This window comes from Physeter macrocephalus, chromosome 11 (genome assembly GCF_002837175.3).
Source record: "Physeter macrocephalus isolate SW-GA chromosome 11, ASM283717v5, whole genome shotgun sequence".
Classification (NCBI taxonomy): Eukaryota; Metazoa; Chordata; class Mammalia; order Artiodactyla; family Physeteridae; genus Physeter; species Physeter macrocephalus.
In genome coordinates, this window is record NC_041224.1 from 23,102,302 (window position 1) to 23,126,675 (window position 24,374).

General features: G+C 39.7%; 1 protein-coding gene across 33 annotated transcripts in view; it reads right to left on the bottom strand.

Annotated features, from left to right (window-relative positions):
* Positions 1–24,374, bottom strand: part of PARD3 (par-3 family cell polarity regulator) — a 678,698-nt gene that overhangs the window by 232,187 nt on the left and 422,137 nt on the right. For 15 of the 33 annotated variants that reach the window (XR_002892687.3, XM_055087799.1, XM_055087804.1 and 12 more), the window contains 5 exons: positions 24,111–24,270; positions 17,327–17,516; positions 12,329–12,483; positions 11,224–11,268; positions 4,979–5,206 (listed from right to left, as the gene is read on the bottom strand). Coding sequence is in view for 32 of the 33 variants with exons in the window: in XM_055087799.1 (XP_054943774.1) it covers positions 4,979–5,206; positions 11,224–11,268; positions 12,329–12,483; positions 17,327–17,516; positions 24,111–24,270 (778 nt within the window). In the remaining variant the exon portion in view is untranslated. The remainder of the gene's footprint in view (positions 1–4,978; positions 5,207–11,223; positions 11,269–12,328; positions 12,484–17,326; positions 17,517–24,110; positions 24,271–24,374) is intronic. The other 18 variants (XM_028495581.2, XM_024129756.2, XM_024129760.3 and 15 more) reach the window with 12 other exon arrangements.

Here is a 24,374-nt window from a genome sequence, read left to right on the forward strand (position 1 = left end):
CGGGCCGGGGCACGAACCCGTGTCGCCTGCATCGGCAGGCGGACTCTCAACCACTGAGCCACCAGGGAAGCCCAAGACAGGTTATTCTTATTCCCAGCCCTTCAGAACAAATATTTTTTTATAGATCAACACCCAATTATCCATTAAGATAATCAAATGGGAAATCTTTTACAAAGTACTTTGACTTTGAAACCCCTATACTGAATTCTTCCACTACAGATTAACAGTAATCTAATGGGGTTTCTTAAGATAACAACCTAGTTTGCATTTTTTTTTGTTCAAAATGTAATGACAAAAGGTGGCTAGAAATGTGGAGGATGCTGAGAGTAGAAAATCTGAGATATTCAGGCAAAATATGCTATTTGAAGCTAATAAAATAAACAAAAATTCTCCTGGAAGCTTTCAGATTAGCTGATTTACTAACATAAATTCAGTTTCTTCAAATCTCATACTGCTAACCTAAGTTATGTATATTTTAGAGCAGTGCTTTTTTTCTGATCTGTTAAGAGTACTGTAAGAAAGTAGGCAAGCTACTCAAAAGCAATCTGTCTCTATGTTTTCAAGGCATACAGTTCTCACATTTAAAATTGTAAACTGGATAGATCTTAACATTGAGAAGTACAATTAATAGGATAGTCTTTGGTTTGGTTGTGTTTCACCTCCGTGACCCCGACAAAAAGCTGTTACTGAATTGATAGTAAGGCTGACAATTTGGCAACTTTTAATAGAGAAAAAAAATGGGACTCTATATTTTCAAAAATAAAACAAAGCAATGTTATATAGCATCCATGTTCTTGGTTTCAACAGAAACTGATTTATTATGGGGGATGTAGGAGCTGCTTGCTGGGAGCCAGGCGGGGAGCGTGATTTGCATAGAACAGGGAGCAGATTGTAGATGCCCTGACCTGTCAAACACAGGTAGGGCCTCGGAGATAATGGGTCCCAGAATACAAAGCTCCATCTTGATCCAGACAGACACACACAACATGGAGAGGCCAGATGGATTAAATGAGAGACAAAAACGCTGGCTTCTGCCATCTCCACAGGAAGCACGTAAGTGTTACAGAAGATGACAGATACCAGATACCACATGGATCCCGCCCCAGTCTCTTGGCCTCCATTGTTGTGTGCATGCCACAATTTCGATGCTGCTGAGAAGAGGCAAGCCTGTTCCGAGCCATGAAAGAAAGTCACCGGGGAGGACCTCGACCCGACTGACAAGAGCAATCAACCAGGCCTCCGCCTAAGTGACTTTCCTGCAAAGTGGGAAAGGGCTGCACGGGACAGAAACAGGCAGCTGGGTGGTACAGGTAATGCCGCCCCCATGTTTCTAGGGTGCACGGACTGCGTCCTCACAGGACAGCCATCTAACAAAGACTGTCTGCCCAGACAGGGTCCTCTTACAGAGCACCGCTCAACAGTGACCCGCCATCTTTAGTTTAACGGTGGCCATAACTGAGGCTTCTGAGTCCCACCTCCGTACAAGAAAGGCCCTTGTACAAGGCCCTTTCTTGTATGGAGGGTCCCACAGAGCACGAGGACGGCAGGGCCTAGACATGTGGCCGGGGACAGCTCCCATATGCCAAGGATGCTGGGCGGGGCTGCGCAGGTGGGGGCTGCACGGGCAAGGATGCCGGGCGGGGCTGCGCAGGTGAGGGCTGCACGGGCAAGGCTGCCCGAGGGAGGAGCATAAGCGGAAACACAAATGCAGACGGTGGAAGAGAGCGTGTGGGTCACGCCATGAGAATCCACAGCCTGACTCGGAAAAGGATGGTGTTTAGGGAACTAGAGGAGGAGCTAGCCAAGCGGGGCTTCCTTCTCACACCTGTACCTAGTCATACGTAAAGGTTACAGTCTCATGACCACCAGCAGTAACACCAGCCTTGAGAGTTTTTTTTTTTTTTTTTTAAGAAAAACAAACGGTTTGCTGAGGCACTGGAGGTCTCAGACATGCAGGTCCAGTGTGGGACACAAGGAGGAGTGAAATGTCACTGCTGCCCCGAGTGCCACAGCCCGAAGCTCGCTGTGTCTGGGTGTGTGTCTCTCACAAACAGTGGGGCTAGTCAAGCAGGAGTCCATTTACTGATGTGACAAACAGTCACTGACTCCAATGCTTTGCCGAGCTCTGAGCCTGGTTACGCAGGAATAAGACACGGTGGTGTCTCTCTTCGTGGACTTTACAAACAATGAGAGAAGCAGGCAGGCAGGACTGAGGTCAGTAAGTGAAGGGGGAAACAGAGTCATGGAAAGTTAAAACTGGAAAGAACCTCAGAAATGGAACCATCTAAACCGGAGCTTTTCAAACTTTTTCTAGAAAACTGCGAACTTCCTTTTTTTAAAAACTTAAAATTGACAAGGAACCACAATGTATGAAAAGTGATTTTAAAAACCCAGGACTGGGAATTCCCTGGTGGTCCAGTGGTTAGGACTTGGAGCTTTCACTGCAGGGGGCTTGGGTTTGATCCCTGGGTAAGATCCCACGAGCCACACAGCACCACCCCACCCCCCAAAAAAAATTTAAGTAAATCAATAAATAACACACGACTGTTGAGGCGACAGCGGGGTGCGGGGGGGCTGGTGACTTTGACAGAGCCCATCCACTCAGGCGCCCATGTGCTTCCCGACTCCCTGAGACCCCCGAGGCGCCCCTCTTCACTGGCCGCCGCCACACACAATCTGAGCATCAATGACCTGGGCGTCCAAAGCTTCAGTTTTACAAGTGAGGGCATTAAAGCTCAAGGATGTTAAGCAACTTGACCCAATCCCAAATGGGTGAGAAGAACGTGAACAGGATGTAAGTCATCTGGACCCCAGGCTCACGTCACCCTACTCACTCAGTTTTGACAACCCGCAAACATCTGAAATGTAGAAGAGTTGCCTTTCTCTGGCCATATCCAAAGTCCACCAGACTGGTCTGGAAAAATACGTCATAAAGTCGGGACTTTGGGAAAACCCAGCACTTTGTGGTCACAGGTGCACGTTGTCACGGTGTCTCTCTCAGCTCTCGTCCAGAACTTTCCCTGCCCTACACAAATCGTAGTTTGTCTATGTACTGGGTTTTGTCTTGATGATAGTTGAACATAAAAGTTTTCATATAAAATACTTAAATCTGTTCTTTCCAATTAAAAAAGGAAACTAAGTTTATAGAGGGACAAATTTAGATGTTCACACCAGTGGGAAGCTCTGGAGGCTACAGAATTAAGAACATGCCTGGTACTGATAGCTATTCCATCCCCTGTTGCACATTTGAAATAAGTGATATAGGTGAGAAAATTGCATTTATGAGGGAATTTAAATAACATTTTAACCAGAACAAGAAAAAAGCTCAGAAGCATAAACTGTGCTTACAAAAACAAATATGGAGGTGCCAAAGCACTGTATCTCTTATTAAATATGCACCCAGGACAGAGGCAAGATCTCTAAGTGATATAGGGTCCTCACCCTAGAAAGGCAGCGCAAGTAATACTGGTAAGGCTGGCAAGGAACCACTGATAACGCCAGGAAAAACCCAAGAGGGTTGAAAACTCATATGACTCAGGATCTTGGAGACCAGGATTGGCAGCAAAAATAGGAAATATGTTCTTCATCTGGGAACAATGAGCTGCATATATTTGAAATCACCGGCTGGATGGAGTGAACAACTGTCCAGATTTAGACTAAAAAATCTGGGGGGAGAAAGCAGTGATCCTCTCCTAAGCTTTGCCTTGTGTGTTACATTATGGCAGAAATATTCATCTTCCGAAACACATTATATCTGATAGGCAAAGATCATATAATTTTGCTTTAAATCTCCTCAGAATGTGATTTTCATTTAAAACTCTCCTTCCCCAGCACAGACTTCCTTAGGTACCTGTGATCAAAGTGGTTCACCCAAAAGTTAAATTGTAATTGTTTACAATCCACCTAAATGATCTCTGCTTTAACCTTGGGCAGTGGTGTCTCCAGCTTTTCTTCTCTTTTCTTTCCCCCCTCTAGCTTTTCTTACAATGGTTAGATGGGTAGAGTCACTTTGAAGTTAGAAAACTAAAATGTGATTTAGTAGATACGAACAATATAAGTTAATCAACAATTTTTTCTATTAGGACTCTAGTCCTTTCTCTTCTAAGTAAATACGCTACTGAGTTTCTTCCTTATGTTTAAATTGAATGGCTATTTTTATACCATAAATATTTAACTACAGTGACAACTCCCTGAAGCATACGTTTGTACGTATTTATAAATGTTACTTTTTTCTCAATATACTATGGAAAACACATTGCTCATTCATGGTAACCTTTGACTTTCAATAATCTTGGCTTAAAATATTTGGCAATTTGGAAATACACATACACAAATATGTCTTGCTAGCTCAGTTCAAGGAAAGCAAGAGTAATTCATAAAAACAAAACAAAAATATGTTATCAAAATCACAGATGATTACATGTACTCATTTGAGATGTATTAAAGACATATATACAGCAGTGGTTTTCAAATATTTTGGTCTCAGGATACCTTTATACTCCTAAAATTTATTAGGGACTCAAAATTTTATGTGGATTATGTCTGTCAATATTTACTAAACTAAAACTGAGAAAGTTTAAAAATACAAATTACTTTATAAAAAATAATAGATTTCATGTTAACAGAAATTATGGTTTTTACAAAAAAAAAACCCACTGTATTCTCCAAAAACAATTATTGAGAACAATGGCAAATCTCTTTAATATCTAGCTGAAAAGATTCTTCTATCTTCTCTGCATTCAGTCTATTGCAATATCACATGACATGTTGCCTCTAGAAAACCCAACTGTACACTTGTGAGAGAATAAGAGTAAAAAAGGTAAATAACATCTTCTTCTTATTATGAAAATAATTTAGATCTCCTGGATCCCTTTGAAGGGATGCTGGGAACCCCTAGGGTTCCCTGGAGCACACTTTAAGAACTGCTGCTCTATAGAGATGCCTGGCATGGCTACTCTTTCAGACATTGTAAACTTACGTGTCTCCATGCCTTCATCGTCGTCATCTGCCGCAGGTTTATCATAGGACTTGTCAATGGCAGCTCTGAAGCTTTCATTGCATCCCCTTCCTCGGATTATCCGCGGCCGCGGGCGATGGAAAGGAATGTCCCCATTCAAAGTCACCTCAGCGACTGCTGTCTGCAGACTCTCTAAAGAGCTTGACTTCTTCAGACCCAAGGAAGGCCCCACATCTCTGCTGGGAGAACCTTGGAGGTTTGCAAAAACAAAATCTTAGTTAGAATGAGTGGAGAAAATTACATGTCTGAATATCTACAAATTGTGGAAAATATCAGGCACATAAATAATTTGCTCAACGTCAACTTCTGGAATGTGGGTGGCAAGATATAAAAAGTAAAGTAACAGTAACTAATTTTAACTTTTCCCAAATGTATATTAAAGTAGGTCTATTTTCTCTATTCTCATTAGGAAACACTCTGAGTTATTAGTTTCCATTTTTAGCTTAACAGATGAAATCTTTGTCAAATCATTTGCTCCAAGTTATGTCAATAATATAAAAGAGGCAGAATACCCAGGAGCTCATTTGAAAAGCAGAATGATGAGAAGGCTAAGGGAAGCAACCAAGAGTAAGCTTCAAAATGTAGCTGAAATCATTGCTTGGCAGTTTAAAGTTATTTACAATGGAAGTGAAACTTTCACCTCAATGAATTTCATCAAGGCTTTTCCTCATCATGGTGCAGGTTCGGACAACTCAGCAAGTAAGAAAAGCACAAGAGACCAAGTGTCACCAATAGAAACAGGGCACCCTGGCACCAGGTAGAAACCTAATTCTGGAAAATGGTAGTTCTCTTGGAAAAGCAACACAAGATGTGAATAGAAACAAACTATATAAGGGCGAGAGAGAGAGACAGAGAGACAGAGAGAGAGAGAGAGAGACAGAGAGAGAGAGAGAGAGAGAGAGAGAGAGAGAGAGAGACAGAGAGAGAAGTAAGGGAGAAAGGACTCAAGAGCTGGATGTGAGTGCTTAGATCTCCAGGCCTGCAAAGAGAAACGGGTGATGAACAAAAGGAACAAGACATCACAGTTACCAAGAAAATTTCAGTAGGATGGCAGGAGAGAATTCAGAGGATTAAAAATGTGGCTCTGGGGACTTCCCTGGTCGTCCAGTGGTTAAGACTCTGCGCTCCCAACGCAGGGGCCCTGGGTTCAATCCCTGGTTGGGGAACTAAGATCCCACATGCCGCAACTAAAAACAGATCCTGCATGCCACAGCGAAGATCCCTGTGCCGCAACTAAGACCCGGTGCAGCCAAATAAATAAATAAATATATTTTTTTAAAATGTGGCTCTGTGACTTGAGGATCTAGGGCAGGAAGTCCCGAGATGGTAACCAAGCTTTAGAAGGCAATCAAAATGGATTTCTCTAACCAGGTAAGACAACCTCATCCATCATTGCCTGACCTGGCACTCAGAGGTAGATGAATTTAGCCTCTAGATGGCTGAAATGCCAGCAACCACCAGCTGGGTAATCCAGGTTACAGAACTAGTTCTTCACTTATACTGTTAAAAAGACAGGTGCAAAAAAAAAAAAATAAAATGTAGGGTAGGAGAGGCTGGATAGTTTCTCTCCACGTGGGGCCATCAGCCCACATGTGGATCAATAATTACGGAGTAGCCTTGATATGTTATCACTTAGAAGACAAATAGTTCTGACACGGGCTTTTCATTGCTCAGAGTATAAAACAGAATAAAAATTAAATTGGGAGAGTCAAAACAAGAATTATCTTTTTAAGATTCATTTACATGACACCTTTCACATAATTTTCACAATGGGGTAGCAGTTTTAAGTTAGTATGTTAAAATGTAACATAGGCAGAAAGGCAGACAGATGACTCTAAAGAAGAAAAAATATTCTATAAATCATTGTGCTTGGGAGAAAAATATAATTTATTTAACTTTTTCCATGAAGGTTTGTATATATTTGATTATTTATTTTTTGACAAAAATTCACAAGAAATATTTCTTTCTAGGATGATCAATCTTACTTTTTCTCTTGATAGCCCTACTTTTGACAAGTTCATGTTTTAAATACCCATAAAGGTCATGTCACAGGAAGGAAAATGAATTTTGTTCCGAAGAATGAAAGAAAAAGTAAGAAATGAAAGAATCAAAGAGAATGGGAAAAGATGATTCCTGGGTAGGGACATTTACGTTCACATTTTCTAGAATTAGCACTAGGAAGATCTTTTTCTGAATAAATCATGCCTATCAATTTTCACAACTCACTAGTTCCATTTAGGTCCTATAAACATTTATAAGGCAAATATTCAGTACCTTCTTGGCTTCATAAAGGACATGTTTATGTATATATGTATGTATGCATGTATGTATCTATATGTATCTATGTATATATCTCCAATGAAGATTTGATGCTTCCAGTAAAGGTTATCATAAAAACATAATTTATGGGCTTCTCTGGTGGCTCAGTGGTTAAGAATCCGCCTGCCATTGCAGGGGACACGGGTTCGATCCCTGGTCCGGGAAGATCCCACATGCCGCAGAGTAACTAAGCCCATGTGCCACAGCTCTCGAGTCTGTGCTCTAGAGCCCACGAGCCACAGCTACTGAGTCCGCGTGCCACAACTACTGAAGCCCAAGTGCCTAGAGCCCATGCTCCACAACAAGAGAAGCCACTGCAATGAGAAGCCCGCACACCGCAACGAAGAGCAGCCCCCGCTCGCCACAACTAGAGAAAAGCCCGCACGCAGCAACAAAGACCCAACGCAGCCAAAAAAGAAAAAAAAAACACACACAAAAAACCAAACATAATTTATGTATGAAAAGTTAGCTGAGATTTGACTTAAGATACTCAGAGCACTAAAAGCTTTAATAATTTCAGATATGGCATGAGTATTTATTCAAATAAATGTATATATATTACATGTATATAAATATTGATACATGTATAGATAAATGTATATATGTATTTATTAAGAAACAAAACACAAGCAAATCAGGGATAAAAAAATGATGGAATTGTAACTAAATAAGCAATAGATATCTTGTAAGCATAATTGGGAGCTTACCTATCTACTCTTTTCTCTAAATTCTTAACACTGTAGTATAACATTTTGGCAAAATGTTGATAATTATATATGGTGGGTATTGGGTATATGGTAGGTTAATAAACTACAGTCTTTATATATGGTTGAAAATTTTCATAACACCTGTAATTTGTGCATCTATAACAGGGATCAGCAAACTATGGGCCAAATCTGGAAATTCTGACTGGAACACAGCCATGTCCATTCATTTGCATATCCTCCATGGCTTGTCTTCACACTACATCAGAATTAAGTAATTGCACCAGAGACTGTTTGGTCTACAAGATCTACCATATTTACTCCCTGGCTCTTTACAGAAAGAGCTTGCTGACTCTTGATCTATAACATGGATTTCATTCATGCAAGTGGTATGTTTGTCAAAGAAACTTTAACAGAGATTTTGTTAAGTAATAAATTAATAAGATTCCTAAATGAGGATCACTGAGATTCCTAACATCATAAACTTATCATTTAGCAGGAATAAAAATTGAAAATATCTCTCACTATATAAAGTAGGGGCAAGAGAATAGTTTTATTTACACACAAAAAAATCAATGTCTCTAAATTTTAAATAATTTTAAATGTAAAATAATAATTTTTAAATTATTTTAAATGTAAAATAATAATTTAAAAATAGTATTTTGAAGCTCCTTATATAAATCTTTTAGGTCATTAGGATACTTTGCTTATTTTTTATATTCAAGGATTAAATTATTAGAAACACAATTCTCTTATTCCTGTTCCCTCTTTTCTTGCAGAAAGTAAATTTACCCCCCAAATATCATAGAAGATTCCTAAATCCAGGAATAAAGGGGGAAATCATAATCATACTATTTTCCTTAGGTCTATTTTTCTACTCTTACCTACTAATACCTCTCTCACCAAAAAAAAAAGGAGAGGATGTCTTTTGCAAGGGCAAAGGGAAATGGAATTCAATTTTCATTATGAAAGGCTTACAGCTAGGCAGATGATCTACACTAAAATGCCACTGTGACTCTACCAAAAACCTTTGGACTAAACTGTAAAATCATGATAATCTTAGCAATTCAAGTGAAGTGAAGAAAGAAAAATAACTGAAAATCTGTTCACTGTCTAATACTGGAGGATGGGAAGGATTCAGTGTAGATATTTTATTCATTGTAGATTTAAAAGCAATAGACCAGAAAGTACTTTGATGTCTATGTAATAATTTTTTGTCCCAAGTTTTTCCAATTTAATTCGGTAGGATAGATCGCATAGTATTTTATAAATGCTTTTTATCTAGGATCTAACTAACATTCTAAGGCACTATGAAAGCAGATGATTCAATTAGATGATAAAAATCTGCCTTCTCACCATGAAAGTTATTTAATGTTTTCAGTTGAAATCTGGATATTATTATCTTTTAATCATAATAAATTATACTTTTCCTGTTAATGAGTTGGTTAAATTAACTATTTTCCTTACTTTACCTAATTGGCATATTATATAAAGTCATGTTCTTTAATCTGAGCAGCTCAATTTGTTTTTTATAAACATTAACTTGAACAGGGGTTACTTCTTGAAAAGTACTGAATACCATTAACTCCAAAAACTAATTACTAATTTACATATGTAAACTATCAAATAATGCTTTTCTTTAGCCCTGCTTCAGAATTCCAATGAATGTTATGTTTGATAAAAAAATAACTACTTAATAAGGGCTGAGGCTATTGTTAATTGCCCTGCACTACAGTTAATCCAGTGATTTATTGGATGTAGTTTTTATAATCTATCTTTACAGAATGTGAAAACTCCAACCATGTCCACAATTATCTTTACATATGTATGTGGGATACATATTTTTCAAGAAGCCTAAAACTAATTACTACTGCAGGTTAAAAAGGTGAATTGAAGCTAATTAGTGCTAAGTGGTGTAACTACATCATACTGGATCTAGAATAATTAAAACTCTACTCCAAACTTATAATAATAAATCAAAACGCTCAATTGTACAAAGCACATGACTTTAATTACACATAAAGACTTTCCTCTGATTATTGTCATAAAATAACATATAAAATCTACTATCATGTAAAACCCAGTTCAAAATAATCCATTGTTTCTACGGAATGATTTAGGCAGCATCTTAGAAGCAAGCCCTAAATAGTTAAAAACAAAAACAAAAACAAAAACAAAAACAAGGGCTTCCCTGGTGGCGCAGTGGTTAAGAATCTGCCTGCCAATGCAGGGGACAGGGTTCAAGCCCTGGTCCGGGAAGATCCCACAGGCGGCGGAGCAACTAAGCCCGTGTGCCACAACTACTGAGCCTGCGCTCTAGAGCCCACGAGCCACAACTACTGAGCCCGCAAGCCACAACTACTGAAGCCCACGCGCCACAACTACTGAGCCTGCACTCTAGAGCCCGCAAGCCACAACTACTGAAGCCCATGCACCTAGAGCCCGTGCTCCTCAACGAGAGAAGCCACCACAACGAGAAGCCCACGCACCGCAACAAAGGGTATCCCCCGCTCGCCGCAACTAGAGAAAGCCCACACGCAGCAATGAAAACCCAACGCAGCCAAAAAATAAATAAATTAAAACAAAAAACAAAAACAAAAACAAAACCTTCAAGCAGGTTTACAACGATAAGGATGCAATATATAGTCTAATTCAATGTTAGGTAACTACAAACTAATGCTTGCATCAGAAAAAGATCTAAGCTTTTCTGAGTGACTAATGAGAGCAATACTAGACACTGCCCTTCATTGAAAATATTCATATTTGTGCCATTATCCGTCAAACGAAAATCACCACTTTGAGAATCATTTTTGGATGTTAACCTAAGCATCAGATAGATGACTTCGAAACAAAGAATCCACCCAAAGAGATCACGCTTTCAGGATTTTGACTTTTTTTAAAAATTGTGACAAAACATTCCTACACAAATATAATTAAGAAGATCGATGTTGTTTTAGTGTTTCTGAAGCACTAAATTATATTCCCATTTAGTATGTACTACAGTGATAAATTTCTTCGCAAGAAAATTTTCCTTTTCTTGTACCATTTGATTTCCTACTATGAAAACATCCGTGCCAGCCTGGAATATTTATGTTTACGTGCTATGTGATTGGCAGCTCTATAATTATGATAAGCTCCTTGGACCGCAGTTTCTATGGCAACAGTCTAAGTGTCCATTCTTACCTGCTTTCTGGTCATCCACTGTATTGAGTTTAGTCTCGTCAGCTACTGTTAAAAGGTAAATGTATAATGGTTAGCCCAGTTAGTCCCACAGCCCAACATGCTTCAACCATTCCCAGATCTTTTCAGTTAGGTGATAATTCTTAGGTAATATCTCATGCAAAATATATGAAATATCAAGCAAACATTCATAATCAAAAAAAAGGGGAAAAAAGCAGTGTCTCCATGCAATGCCAGTCATCTCATTTCACAGACACGTGTGTTATTGATATGTTAGCATATCATAATTAGCCAGGCAAGGAATAGCCCGATTTTTCTTTTCTGCATGGGATAAATGAATGCTTTTAGTCTCGAAGTACAAACAGCCACCAGAGAACAGCGTAAATACGTTATGGTTGATTAACAAAGGTTTTTCTAATCAGTCAATTGGTGTATGGATATAATTAATTAATTTGTTTGTTTGTTTTGGCTTTTGGTGGATTTGGATTTAAAAAGAGACACTACCTGATTGGTGTTTGATTGAACAACTAGGATAATTTTCCTCCTCTCATTTGCTTCCAAATACTTTCTACAATAAATATGCTCTTAAATTATGACTCCAGTTAAAGGCCTTAATTATCAACACATAAGAGTTTCTATCAAATAAACCTTAAAGGACAGCAATGGAAGGAAAATATCACGAAGTAACCAAACTCTAGACATGGATTGAGATAATGGTTTCTCTCCAAAACTGCTTCTTCTGGTTCGAACATCCCCACAACCAACCAAATCATATTCCAATGAAATTGGTTTTAAGCAGCGAAAGTGTTAAAACGTTTCATTTTTTTCAAATACAGATACATGAATAGAGCATGATATGCACATGTGTTTGTTTCTTTTCTCATCAGAAAACATATATATTAACATATTGCACATGATGTAAACATGCCACTTAGGAGAAGTATGGTTATCTCAAACATGGAGAAAAACTAATTTTTGCCAAATTGCCTCATTTCGCATTTATTTTCTCTATTGCTCACAGTAAACAGACATGTGTTTGGGACCATCGATTTTCATCTGAAAGCATCTAAACCGTATTTAGATAAAGATTCATGGAGATTGTACTCACTACCTAAATCCATGCTTTTTGATTTTCGCGTTTTAACGAAATCCAATTGACTGGCATCTGAAAATTGCTTTGTGCGTTTTTCTGACATACTCTGACGTCCAAATCCCTCTCGTTGAAAAGCAAGAACTGGATCGACGTCTGGACTCAAAGAGCTGGTGTGAAGAGAAAGAGAAACATAAAAACATTTACTGAAAATAAGAGACATGACGTTCAGGAAAGTTCATCTACACCTGTGTGTATGAATGTGTGTATATGGATATTCCTCAGAAATATTTCAACTAAATAGCACAAATATAGTCCATCAGAAAAAACTGTGGTTGTGTAGGAGGTGATGGGAAAATACGACATTAATTTACATTTAGAGCAATTCCTTCTGCATGTGAGGAAGACTGAATCTTTGAGGAACACTTTCATATATTAATACAAATACTGGCAGCAAATTAGTGACTATATGAATTGCAACTGACTAGAAGTTCTGAAAAGGGTATGTTCTGCAGACTTGTGGTTGACAAGGGGGAGGGGAATGGGGGAGGGACGGATTGGGAGTTTGGGATTAGCAGATGCAAACTATTATATACAAAATGGATAAACAACAAGGTCCTACTGTATCGCACAGGGAACTCTATTCAATACCCTGTGATAAACCATAATGGAACCAAATATGAAAAAGAATGTATATATGTATAACTGAATCACTTTGCTGTACAGCAGAAATTAACACAACATTGTAAATCAACTATACTTCAGTAAAATAAATTTTTTTAAAAAAAGGATATGTTCTGCTCATCTTATATATCCTTTATCTTGTGTTTCAGAAAAAAAAACCAAAACACCTTTATGGCATGTAGTTTTATGAGGATGTAGCTTCTCTGCAATACTTAATCAACTGAGAAGAAATCAACTCAACGAATCACGATTAGAACCTATTCTGATGAAAGTGTGGTGCCGGGTACCAAAGTCAAAGTAATAAATAAGAGAAGATCTCTATTCCCTAAGAAAAATACCAAACCAGAAGCGCACAGAAGACTCTGTGGATGCATGGATGGGAGACTGACTGGTATTCCAGGGAGTCCAGAAAAGCATGACTAAGTCTGGATGGCATTTGATTTGTGTGACACCGACACAGTGGCTCCGGCAGAGACGATGAAGCACAGGGCAGATCAGTGGTAACAGGATACAGCATCAAGTGTTTTCACAAAGGAAGTGGCAGGGGAATCGGTCCTATTTGTAAAATCCCACTAACGCTTTCGGAAGCACCACCAGGTGCTGAGAGCCCAGCCCCACAATGAAGCGGTTTTTCTCTATGCTGAGCACAGTGAGTAAGGAGAGGGCTCTCCTGTATCAGTGTGGAGCCACCTTGCCTATGTGGCCAGGTAGGAGAACATCCCTCCACAGCTCACCGGACACACTGGAATGTGGCGGCCTCTCCACTACGTCAGCTTCCACTACACAAGCCCTCCTTATGCTTCTGCTGGAAACCAGCTTCTCTAACCCTGTATTGGTCCTATGGGAATGACCATGCATATTGATAAAAGGGTAGTGATCTGGTTTGGATATACATCAGAAATTTAGCTGCAATTCACTGTGCATGAAACGACAGGTGGCATTAGGGAAGGGCTAAACCAAAAGCTGCGACAAGGAAGACATCAGGCAGTGCTTCGCCATCAGGTGACGTGGCCTGAACGCTTTGAGCCCCTGTGTCTTCATTGGCTCCATGAAGAAAAGAGTGGCCCCAACCACTGGCCGGGCCACTGAGAGAATTCAAGGACACAAGGGGAAAGCCCTCAGTAAACTGCAAACCACCATGCACAATAAATTATTATTAGCCAACAAAGACTTGCTATCTCAAACTTTCAAAGTTATGAAAATTATGATAACGGAAACAGGGTATTTAAAAACCAACCACCAACCAAAAGCTCAAAAAGGAAATGAACGATCCTTCTCCATCTTTTCCACCAAGTACAGAGCAGGGCCCGGGGAGGAGGCAACGTAGGTGCCTGGGACTCAGAATTCAAGGGAGCTCTGATCTCAGGGTCCTGTGAGTTCAGGGGCCACGGCTGAGAGTGAGAAGCTCCTTACGCTTGCTCCCCTGGGCACCTAGCTGGCTAACCCTTGTTCTGGCCCAGGGACTGGGAGCTCAGGCCAAAGCAAAAACGATTTTTTTATGTAAAACACTATGTTATATCCTAATCAATGTTATTTTGTTTGCATCCTACACTAAATCTTTTCATTTTTAATATATCATATTTCATCTGTAAAGCCCAGAATAAATTTGACGTTCCAGGAAGAAGCAGGGTCATGTTCACCTAGAAGCCTTAGGTGTCCCTTCTCATACTACTCTGCTTAGACCCTATGTATGTATGTACATACATATGTGTGCATAGCTCCATCATATATTATGTATATAAGTATAGACTGCTTTTATATATTTCTTAAATATATATGTGTGTGTATATTATGCTTATATAGTAGTATCCACATACTAGTATGCTTATAATTTCCAGGGCACATACACCCCAATTCAAAAACACAGTCCTAGAAGTGAAAAATTAAAACCCATATGGTGAGAACCATGACCCAATCTTGCAACAATAAACACTAAATATTATATTTGAGCTAAGAGTAATTCTTTTTGTTTGTTTGTTTATTTTGGCCGCGCCATGCAGCATACGAGATCTTAGTTCCCTGACCAGGGATCGAACCCGCGTCCCCTGCGGTGGAAGCTCGGAGTCTTAACCACGGGACCGCCGGGGAAGTCCAAGAGTAATTCTTTTAGATACTGAAAGTTGCTCTCTCTGACCATCCTCCACATGCTCATCCACCCTTTTCTGTATCGTGTGAATTACACTAAAACCTGAATTCCAAATAGGCATCAAATGTGTGAACAGAGTGAATCTGCAATACATTTTTAAATAAAAATTATTGGTTAAAGGTTTTTCAAAGAAGTACAAATTTTTGTTCCTGAAAGCCACATACTGGCGTATTTTTTAAACTAATTTTATATCCTCTGAAATTATGTTGTCACTAAGATTAGCATTTGCTGTTTTACCTTCTTCACCTTAAAAACGTTATTATGTTCCCTAAATCAATTCATGGATTGAAAACAAGTATATTCTATCAGTTAAGAAATGCAAAGTTTAGCCAGTTGACATATTCAGCCTTCCACCATCGTGCAGCGAACTGTACACATACACAACTGAAAATGGCAAATGAGTTTTTGAGTGAATAAGCATCTTAAAATAACTAAATATTCTTAAACCATAACATAATTAATTCTTCCCTATCAATATACCCATTAAACTAATTTCAGACACAAGAAACAGTACGCTAGCATACTTAGCAAGTTAGTCTGCAGGACTGACAGCTGATTCTTTAAAGAATGTAACCATACCCTGACCCCCCCCAAAAGTTATTAAAATTCCAGTTATTAATCCTGCCTTATTGCCCTTTTGTTTTCATAACATTTTCATCAAGGATTAGGGAGATATTGTCAGGCTGGAAAAGCTTACATTTTCTGCTGTGATTCAGAACAGCTGCCATTCTTGTTTGGATAACCCTTCATTCATATTCTTTTCCAGCCCCTGCACATTCCCCACAGCAAAATCATACAAGTCCTCACTGTTTTATGAATCCCCTTAGGGAAATTAATGCCACACTCCAGCCCTGCTCGTTGTTTATTGACTTTCACCAATACAGCATTTCTTAAGGCCCCAAACATCTATTCCTACAGCTGCCTTCAAAATTCCTCATCACGGTGGAGACTCAAAATGTTTTTGTCCCTTCGATGAATACTGCAAATATCTAATCCTTACTTTCTCTGTCATTGCTCTCACTTTCAGAAAGATATAAACTGCAGCGGAAAATGCTACAGCATCTGATTCAAGTGGGTTTTTACTTTGTACGGCAGTTCCCCCTCTACGTTGAACCAAAAAACTCGTTCAAAAATAAGCTGTTGGGCTTCCCTGGTGGCGCAGTGGTTGAGAGTCCGCCTGCCGATGCAGGGGACGCGGGTTCGTGCCCCGGTCCGGGAAGATCCCACATGCCGCGGGGCGGCTGGGCCCGTGAGCCGTGGCCGCTGAGCCTGCGCGTCCGGAGCCTGTGCTCCGCAACGGGAGAGGCCACAACGGTGAGAGGCCCGCGTACCGCAGAAAAAAAGATAAGCTGTTATCACGCGGGCTTGAGTGTAGCTCAATGCCACAACACTGAAATATCATTTTGCTGATGGATTCTTAAGAGACCCCAGAGAAAGGGCAATAAGAAGATTCTGGTATAATGCTTCACATGGTTGCGTTCATCATCACTACAGCCTTCCAAGGTCATATCCAGGAGGGACTTTCCTTTCGCTTATTGATGTATATAATGACTAGGCATGCAAATGAAGACACTCATCCACATTTATTTGCCACACATTGGCTCAATAATATCAAATGCTTTCTTCTATTTTGAGAGATACAGGAGGAAAAATAGCATTAGACTGCTCCTGAAATCATAATGTTAGAAGTAAGTACAAAGACTAGTAGAGTTATAGCACTCTAAAAAGAAAATCTGAAAAAGCCTCTTCCCACTCCCAGAACATAACAACTATTAATTTGGCCAAAGTCATCTAATTGTTACAAACTCTCTGTCACCGAAGGGATTTGCTTAGAATTTATTTATGGAATAGAAAAACAATTCGTCGAATTAACACAGATCTAAAATAAAAGTTTCACTTGTGAAACTTAACTTAAATGAGTAGGGTTTGGGGGTTAGTGGTAGTTTTCTTGTTGGTTTGGCTAAACTCTTAACGATGGCCCTGGAGAGGCTAACACGGTTGGGCAGGTTTATGAGGTTGGGGGGAATCTTTTGTTTGAGGAGTGATAACTACAAGTATTAAATCATTATTATTAAATCAGAACACCGCCATAAAAGACACTGATGCACTGTGCTCGGTGACAGACCATTTAAGCCTAAAATCAAGTGTGACTGCAAATAACCGATGTTTCCCAAGAGTGCTCTTACCACTCTGCTGACTCACTGATGCCGGCCTTGGCCCATGCGCCAGTGTCCGTTGTCACAAATCCTACATCATCGTGGGAGCTGGAAGATGACTGGTCAGAGAGATGTGGGGGGAGCACTGGCAGCCTGTCATCCTCGATAATGACAGTGTCGTCTTGGGGCATATTCACTGTGGGGGACAGCTGGTATTTACCTGTCCAGTGGAAAAAAACAAAGAGAAATTCTAGACATCCATCTAAGGGTTATGTATATGAATGTTAACACTTTGCTACATTAGAAAAAGTCTAAATTTCCAAAATCTGCTCAACCTGGTAGGACAAAATACAATTAAGTAAACTTATTTTTCATAAATGAATGTCAAATGGAGACCTCTGGCCTATTCCTTCCTCTGACACGACAGCTATGGCGCTCTGGGTGTGGTATTCAATGTCTCCGGTATTAAGTTTCCTAAGGCCAGAGATGATCTCCAGAATGACTTCTAATGTGAAAATGTCACATAGATTTGAAGTTGTTATGGTCCTTTGAAAAATTTTACCAGGAAATTTGGAGGGAAGCCCTGCAGACTTACATCAATCATTCACTCATTCACTAGCTGGGCACCTACCACCTGGCAGGTGTGTAAGGAAGACTTAATCTCTGCCTCTCAATGGCTCACACCTCAGAGAAGGAGACAGATAAAGTGGTAATTGATTGGTGCTCTGAGTGATGTGCCAGAAGTGCCCTGGCATTCACTAGTGCTGGTAATCGCCTGGGTAGCTGAAGGAAGAGGATGCTGGGAGTCTTAAAAAAAAGTCAACATCCGAGATGGGTTTTGAATGATTAATACGATCTCTTCCACTATAAGAAACGACGGGGGCTTCCCCGGTGGCGCAGTGGTTGAGAGTCCGCCTGCCGATGCAGGGGACGCGGGTTCGTGCCCCGGTCCGGGAGGATCCCACGTGCCGCGGAGCGGCTGGGCCCGTGAGCCATGGCCGCTGAGCCTGCGCGTCCAGAGCCTGTGCTCCGCAACGGGAGAGGCCACAGCAGTGAGAGGCCCGCGTACCGCAAAAAAACAAACAAACAAAAAAAGAGATGACGACATTGATTTTAGACATCAGCAACAACATCATTAAATGCATAACGGAGAAAAGTGCACCGTGCACTCAGGTGACACTTCAAAGATGAGTGCATGCAGAACCGGGGCCTTATGGGGAGATGGCAGGAGTGATATTAAAGAGAAAAGATTAGGATCTCGCTGCCCAGAGGTTTCTCAGGCCAAGACAGGGGAGCTTGTAAATTTTGATTTATTCAATTAGAATATAGTGTTCTCGGTAAGAAAAGACCCAGAACTGTCCACATTGATCAGTTTCTTTCAGTAAAATCTGCTCAGGTTCCGGGATCGGCATGATAGGCGTTTATCTTTCCTGGGATAAAATTATAATTCAGGGGCCTGAATCCTTAAAGATAAAGCTGGGGTCCAAATGTTGCCATCTTCCTCCCCAAAACACCTATAGTTCTTTTGGCTTCCTCCTCAAATCTTGTGCCATATTTCCTCTGAGCAAGAACTCATGGGCGAAGCTTCGGTTCACATGGATATCTTGTGAAAGGCTGTCCTCAGAGAAACATGCATCACGGTGTGGTGTCGCCCTACTGGCCTGTCTCTCCCAACAGAGCAAGGAGAATGGACAGTTTCCCTGTCACCTTACAGGAGGATGGAAACACTGTCATTTCAAGTCCAATGTCCACAGCTATTAAGTCAGCTCCCCTGGTTCCTATGCAAATAAAAAGGATTGCTGCACTTTCCCAATCCTACCACCGTTTCAAACAGGGTGCCCTTGTCCTTTAAGAGTAATTGCTTTTAAAAATAGCACAATAGCAATGTGAAGACAGTTCATGAACATTTTCACATCTGTCTTAAGATCTAATTTTTAAACATTCACAAGAATGTGTAAACGATAATTTTCGTTTTAACACCATTTTGGAAACTGGGAGATGGCATATATAGACTTGAAGGATTTTTAAAAATATATATTATTCTAGACATTTCAACAAACGAGCAAACATTAAGTTGATCTTTTCAGGACAACCCACAAAAGCAAACTTGCTAGAAATTTCAAATGCAATCATTACTTAGCATCAACTACTCTATTACAGAAATAATATATGTTCACTGAAACCTCTACTCAGCAAATTATCATGAAAAATACTCTATTTTGATTTGAAATGCATCCATTTTGACAAACTGTGAAAACTAGCAACTGTTTATAAATGCTCATGATAAAAATGTAAATCAAATTTAATACTTCATTGCTTCCTTTTCCTGAATTCAAATCACTCCTTTATGCCTACTTGAGTTTTAGGATATTAGTACAGAAAGACAGAAATCTGTTCAATAAAATATCATTCATAAATAAGATCGGACATTCCAGCACTATTACCTAAAGAAACATTTCCTTCCCAAAGCATACTTTTTTCCCCAAAAAGTGTATAGAATGACAAATCCAAGTTATCCCTGGTAGCTCACCACTGACAAGGCACATGTCACAGCATTAAATGCCATGTCTTCACACAGGCAAAATTTACTGGAAGAAACTATATTGGTGCAATATAGCACATTCATTTCTAAACACAAAAACAAAAACGTTTATGCGATATATTCTGAGAGACAGTCTAGCAAGCAGTATGGAACACAGAATGGTTCTTCACGTGACAATCCTTTTTTATGTTGTTTTGAGTAGAAATATTGTTCCTTAGGTGATCTAAAAATTTATAACTAAAGAAATGGCAGGAAATGTCCCTATTAACAGTAAGACAAGGATTCAGCTTTTTTTCTTTCCCCTATGATTCTGGAGGCTAATAGTTCAAAAGACTTGAGAATATATGTTTTCCATCAATTTTCCACTTCTTAACATACTTGCAACGAACAGTGTTTTGGGATGCGGCTCCAAGAATATATTGGGGGTAATGAACTAAGCTATCAAACTACATATTCTACCAAACCCCCCTTAGAATAACTCTCAATTATGTTTGCAGGTACTTGGCATATGCTAAATGTGAACCCTTTGAAGGGTGACTTCAGAAACCTTTGATCCGGTTTTTGATGAATAAACTTTCCTTTCCTCAACTAGTTAACCAACAAACTAAGATTTAGACTGTAGCCGAGTGAAACAATGAGATGCAGAATGACTGTTTACTAAACATTTATTCATTGGTACATTTTCATAGAAGGCAACACTATGTGAAAAGAGAAACCTTTTGCCAGAGATTTGACTCACAATAAAAACAACCTTAATGTTCCATTTTTCTACGTTGACTTTCTAACTTAAAGATCAAAGTATTCTGAACAGAATTATTTTTTAAACTCACCACAATGTATCAATATAAAAACTACTGAGATTACATTAAAAAATGGAGACCACAGATTTCAGTTGTGCTTTAAACGGAAAAATTCTTCAGATAAAAAAGTTGGAAAACATTTAAGGTTCCATGCGCCCAAATGTCAGCTTGTAATATGTCCTACGAAGTGAACACGCTGGTGAAATTAGCTACACCTATTACCTCTATGGTTATTAGTAGTACTAGTTAAGACAGTCCAGCAATTTGTAAAATTTTAAGGCTTTTAAAAGGAAGAAATCCTATGTAGCCTTGCTACCGATTTCTTTTTGATAAATGTCCAAAATTACTCCTTGAAAATCCATGATAGTGGAAAGTCAGCCAATACAGATGACATTTGGAGAACTCTTGCCTTTGGCTGCGACTCTGGCTGACCCCACCAAAAGCTAAGGAGATCGATCAGGTTCCAGTAATGTGGGACTCGTGACTCAGAAAAAATATGCATCGTAATTTTGGTTCAGAAACACAGAAGTCTGGGGCTTCAGACCTGTCACTTAACTTCTTTGGGCCAGAATTCCCCTGAACAGACGTTTAGTAGGTTGGAGTACACGATTTGTAAGGTTGTTTCAAAGATAACTTCTTTGATTTTTAAATCACAGTGGTTGCCAGAATGGAAGATTCTGTTAGATTGTCTAAAGCCAGTTTCGTGAAAATGTGGATACTTAAAAATGGATGTCAATAAAGGATGAATGTCACTAACACTTATTGTGTGATCCCAGTATTCCACAGAGATGGCTTTTTTAGAAAGAGGAAATAGCCAAGAACAAAATAAAACAAAAATCGTCATGGGATCTTGGGACTTAGTTCTTTTATCTGTTAAGTGGGAAAGTGTAGCTGATGACATCTGACATGCTTCCAACTCTAAAATCTCTTCCTTTTTTGGTCTATTTTTTGGAAGCTTCTCTCCTGGGTTAGGTTCCCATAGAAATGAGTCAGAAAGCCTCAAAGCTCCTTTTGGGTCTAGAGTCCCACAGGAGGAATATGCTACATGAAAATTCACCCTGTCCACATAAAATTAATCACTTCCTAATGTAGTCAGCTGGAATTTCAATACAAAGTTCTGTCTGAATCATAGCAGATCATGAAGCAGATACCACCACCTCCACTGGTGTCTACACAGGAGGTATCCTAAAGGTATAGAAGACAACCGCTAACCAAACAAGATCTGAAAATTTTCCATGCACCCAGATACTGTGCCCAGCAGTAAGTGCCATTGCTATTGGTTTAGGTTAACTGAAAGTCAATGCTTTAATTTCTTATATTTGGTACCTGGCTTTGGTATCTTGTTGCAAGGTACTATCTTTGCAAGATTTCTAACTTTAAGTGGAAAGTGATGTTACGAACACTGTTTCTTAGGGCCAATGATGCTGAAATAGGGACTGACAAAGACTGAGGAACTCTCGAATTTGTAAAACTCAAGATAAATCAAATTAAGCATATACATTTCTCAGAGTAAAACTATATGGGAACCCTAGTTTCCCATACACCATGTAAAAAACTATCTTAAGAAAATATCCAAAATCATTCAACATCAATTTTTACTCTACCAACGAAGAGTAAGGAGTCTGTCACTGCCCCCCACCCCAGCCCAAAAGGCCACGCACAGTACATCACAAAGCACAGAGCTGGAAGAGTACTGCCCCAGCAGAAGCATCTGGAATTTTAAAGTCCATTACATCTCTAGCAGAGGGAAGGGAAAACAATGCCAACTCTAATGCAAACTTAAGAGGACTAACGAGGCCACAGATAATAAAGTCAGAGCGATAGACTGAAGAAAAAGAAGGAATCCTCAACCCATATATACAGCATTTCCAAAGGTCACTAGGTGAATTGGGGAGGGGGGGTTTGTTTTTTAGTTTTAGTTTTTCGCCTTCCTCTGAAGCATCAGGGATTGGAGTCAGGACGCAGGTTACAGGAACTGGTGGACCAATGGTCTGATTCAGTATGGCAAGTCCTATGTTCCTATAATAAAGGGGAAATTACAGCGAATCACTTTGTATGCACACAGATCCAGGGAACACATACACTCTCTCGCTCAAGGGGTCTTGAATTTTCATCAATAAAAAAGTATTTAACGAAGATAAAGTGTCACAGCAAAACCAAGAAAGTAGGGAAAACCCCACCGCAGTGAGGAGAGTGATCATCAATAAGCAAAGGTTAATCTGACAAACTATGTGCAATGCCTGTCACCTGACAGGTGTGCAATAACTTCAGCATCCTTCCCCGACTTGCACTATGTCAAGCAGGCCAAAAGAAAACTGTTGGCAAAATTAAACCAGAGAGCTGGCACGTCTTCATTCTACACGTAACAAACTAAGAAATGAGGAATTTAGCAATTCTTCCAAACAAGAAAGCTAGAAGGATTGGAGGAAGAACAACAGAAAATTCTACCAGTCATGTTCACGTACTTTTCCTATCATGCCCGGCAGAAAGTTCTTTGATGGCAGACTGATTCTCACTCGTCTTTGTATCTACAGCAAAAGTATATACACAATGTCTTGCCAACAGTAGGCTTTCCATAAACATCCACTGGTGAAGGAAACAAATTCCTGTTCCAGTGAAGCTTCCAAATGGAGACGTGAATTGTATTAAATCTCCATTAAAAATGGAGTTAAATTTAGGTTGTACTTCATAGTAGAGGCTTGCAAAACACACCAGCGATAACTGTTTTATGTCACGTGCTATTTTAATCAAAACAGCTTCTTATGTGTTAAATTTGACAACTCTCACAAGCTAATCCCAAGATGAGCAACTCAGTAAATCAAACCACTCTGGTGGCAAAGCAAGTCTTTATTAACCGGATCTGTTAGCAGAGAGCTGAACGGCTGCAGAGCAAGTGCTAATCACCTCATTCCCCACTGGCCGCCACGCAGACAGTATGGTGCTGAATGCAAACAAAGGACGTGAAAAACTAGTTTCAGGATTTTCAAATGAAGGCTTTGAAAAAGTCAAGATGCAATTAAAAAAGGGTAACACCTTATTACGTACAAACCACAAAATGTGAATATTCACATACATGCATATACATATTTTTCCCCTCACTCCAAACAGTGCTATCGTAAACATGTAACTTCTGAATCCTTCTTGCCATAAGCCACTAAATTTTGATTTAAAAACAAAAACACAGCTTCACTTGTCATCTCAAACATGCTAAGAATATCTTGATCATTGGAAAACACTTCTTCTGTGTGATCCCCTTCTTTTTTCTCTTTCCCACGTTACAGGATCCAAAACTCACTTAACAAAATCAATGTATTGACTTTCTCTCTTCACATTAACACTTCCTGAATGATTATAATGAACCTGCTCCTCTTCCCCTTGAAAACATGGGCCTCCTTTACATTAATATTACCTTAATAACCTCTCCGTGAACCAGTAAAAGCATAAAAACAAGATGTGATCAACAGGGTTTTACCTGACTCACCCATTATCCTGCTGAGCGCAGCATTTCTTGTGGGTGATTCATCAAGCCCTTCAAGCCCGCTGTAGAGGGAGTGGGAAATCCTTCGTTCTCTATCATCCAACACTGTTTCAATGGGCAGCTCAGGTCCAGAAGGGCTCCCAGGTGACTTCAGCTGCAGAGAGTGGGGTGTGGGGGGAGGTAAAGTCAGAACTGGAGGCCCATGAGCAGCATGGGGGAATTAGACCAACTTGCCCAGGGTCTGCATCGAACTGGGTA